This window comes from Lactuca virosa, chromosome 1 (genome assembly GCF_052849685.1).
Source record: "Lactuca virosa cultivar CGN04683 chromosome 1, Lactuca_virosa_CGN04683_v6, whole genome shotgun sequence".
Taxonomy (NCBI): Eukaryota; Viridiplantae; Streptophyta; class Magnoliopsida; order Asterales; family Asteraceae; genus Lactuca; species Lactuca virosa.
The window spans coordinates 107,791,955-107,794,837 of NC_136426.1; the positions used below are offsets into that span (position 1 = coordinate 107,791,955).

General features: G+C 34.4%; 1 protein-coding gene across 1 annotated transcript; it reads right to left on the reverse strand.

The window, feature by feature from the left end:
* Positions 1–661: 661 nt before the first annotated feature.
* Positions 662–1,619, reverse strand: LOC145106130 (zinc finger protein 8-like). The gene has a single exon (XM_079043164.1). The coding sequence runs from the start codon at positions 1,484–1,486 to the stop codon at positions 776–778; it is 711 nt and encodes a 236-aa protein (XP_078899290.1). The 5' UTR covers positions 1,487–1,619; the 3' UTR covers positions 662–775.
* Between the last annotated feature and the right edge of the window lie 1,264 nt (positions 1,620–2,883).

Genomic DNA, 2,883 nt, shown 5'->3' on the forward strand with positions numbered 1-2,883 from the left:
AATATATCAAAAATCATCACAGAAATAAAACCATATAAAACTTACCGAATTTATCAAAAATCTTTACAGTAATAAAACTAACAAAATATCACCAAATGAACTTTTATTTAAATAAATCTAAACAAATTTTCAAAAGTAAATCACATAATAAAAAATTATGAAAAAACTACTACTGGTATACTCTTAGCACATGGTCCCCACGAAGTTAGCACATTTGTACAATAGTCCTCCATTTATTTTTTATTTTTAATCTGCCACCTAATTTTTCAGACATCATATTATCCTCAATCACAATAATATATGTTTAAACGTATACCGTTCCATTATATCTCTAGAATTATAATGAACATTTAATTAATAGGATAATCTTACAAAGTTACGATATGACATTATATGTTGCTAAAAGATGTTCGTCTCGCTTTTTATGGATTTGTTTATAAGTTTGTTCGTCCAAAACCTTTACAAACTATGTAATTATAGAGCTTTCCTTGGTATTTCGTAAAGTTCGGATATAAAAAAACTAGTAATTTGACAATTTAACATTATTGTACTATATTAATTATTTATGTACACAAGTCAATGCGCTACCTTTTAATTATTGGATCTTGTCACAGACATAACTCATAAAATAATCATAAAATAATTACTAACAGTTCTCGGTCATAATATGAATGCATTAATAAACAAACGAATCCCATGATCTAGCTAGTGCATGTACTGATCTTGCAATGAGGAAAACATATCCTCAGAAAGATTAAAAAATAATACTAAAATACTAAAGATGCAAATCCAAACTAACTTGATCATGAATGTTTTGCTGCAATTCATGCATGTATAGGTTCCCAGACCTCGATCCGGTGTCTGAGGAACTCAACAAGCTGCCATGATTAAATATAGTTGAGTTGTGCACCACCATGGGAAATCTCCACAATGGCAATGGCCTACCGTTGATGGGTGTTTGATGGGAAGTGTAAGAAGTTTTTCCTCCATAAAACCTTAAATTATTGCTATAGTCGATGATGTTTTTTATAGTGGATTGATGGCGATAGGGTGGTGAGGTGGTGGTGGTGGTGGTGGTGAGGTTGTGATCGTGGTTGTTAATGGCATTATGCAGTTGTGGCTTGGAGGAGCTACGGTGGATCGAGAAGGGTAGGATATGTGGACGCTTGGCCTGTAATCTTTCCCTTCTGTGTGCGTTTTGATGGCCTCCAAGGGCTTGAGATGTAGGGAAGTTCCTGCAACAATAATTGCATTCAAATTTCCTGCAACTTTCTCCGTTTTCTTTGGTTTCATTCTGGATAAAGGTGGTGGTACTTTTCGCTGAACTAGACTCGTCGGTGTTAACGGTGGCCAGATCACCGCCACCAAATTCTTTCCCGAACAGCCTAATTGAATTCTCTTTGGGTGGCAAGTGAGGGGAGAAGGGAAGTCGAGAGAAAGATTCTTCGTTCAAGAAATCATGAGTTTGTGTTTTCAACCTTTCCATTTGAATGCTGGAGGTGGTGGTTGCGTGGTGGTTTATGGTGGAGGTGACGACGGCGATGAGATATCAAATCGAGCAATGAGTGGACCTTAGTTTATATGTGGTGCTGGGCACTATATAAAAGAAATCTAAGTCGTTGAGGAGTCAACATTAATTCATTGGCGAGTCTTAAATTTACATAAATATAGCATATGAAATGAAACTAAAATAAATCTCTATAATATTTTCTGTTTTCTTATTTAAACATTTTTCAGATTTTAATAGTCATTGCTTTTTTTTTCCTTTTTTTTCAGAATTTAATCGTGGTTTGTTTGTTTATTTGTTTTTTTTTTTTTTCAGAATTTAATCGTCTTTTGTTTTGTGATTTAAGGAATTAATGAATTAAATATCTTATTTGATAAGTCGTTAGGTAATTTGTTTGTTTAAAATTTATTTAAACATGGATATACTTATTTAATGAATTTGACGGTTTAGAAGTAATCTTGAAGAATCATATTTCAGGTTCTATTTATTAAGGCACCGTGGCAATGTTTATATAGTAAACTTGCGTGGGGAATAAATAACAAAATGATAACAACTAGGAAACCAAAAATATGGAGACCTAGTCTACATCTACTAGGAAGTTTATAGATAAGCAAATCCAACAATCCCGTGAGCTCGAATGACAAGCTTGCCACGTAAAAACTCGAATCGTTCCATCCCAAATGGTTTAATGAAAATGTCAAATATTTATTACTAATGTAGCAGAGCTTGATCTAACCATACTCTACTCGCTAGTGTACAAAGTAAAATCCATCTCAACACGTTTTGTGTGTTGGTGAAAGACTGGGTTATTGGCATTGTGACAAACCACTTTGTTGTCATAATGAAGCGGTGTTATCCCTAACTAAGGTGCATCCATATCAGAAAGCAACCACGCATCTGAGCCATAAGAGTTCACTAAAAGTAGTAGCAATGGCCTTATACTCAGCTTTACCAAACGATCTTGAGACCACATATTGTTTCTTGGTTTTCCAAGATATTGGGACTCCATCCAATGTAATAAAATATTTAGTTTTAGACGTCGAGTAAAAGGACACCTAAGCCAATCTGAATCACATAATGCGTTGTGAGTTAGATTACAGTTAAACAAAAAAAATATCTCTTGTCCTGCAGTAGTTTTGAGGTAGCACAATATTTTGTGGACAACATTAAGATGAGGTTTTCTTGGTGAAGAGACAAACTAAATCAAACTATTGACTGCAAGTATTATGTTGGGTCTTGTGACTTGTAGATAGAGCAATCGGCCAATGATTCGTCGATATCGTCTTGCATCAATAAATGGTGAATCAATAACATGGTCGATTTTGTCATTAGTTTCCATTTGAAAGGAGCCAAGGCGACACCCTAGAAGACTGCTC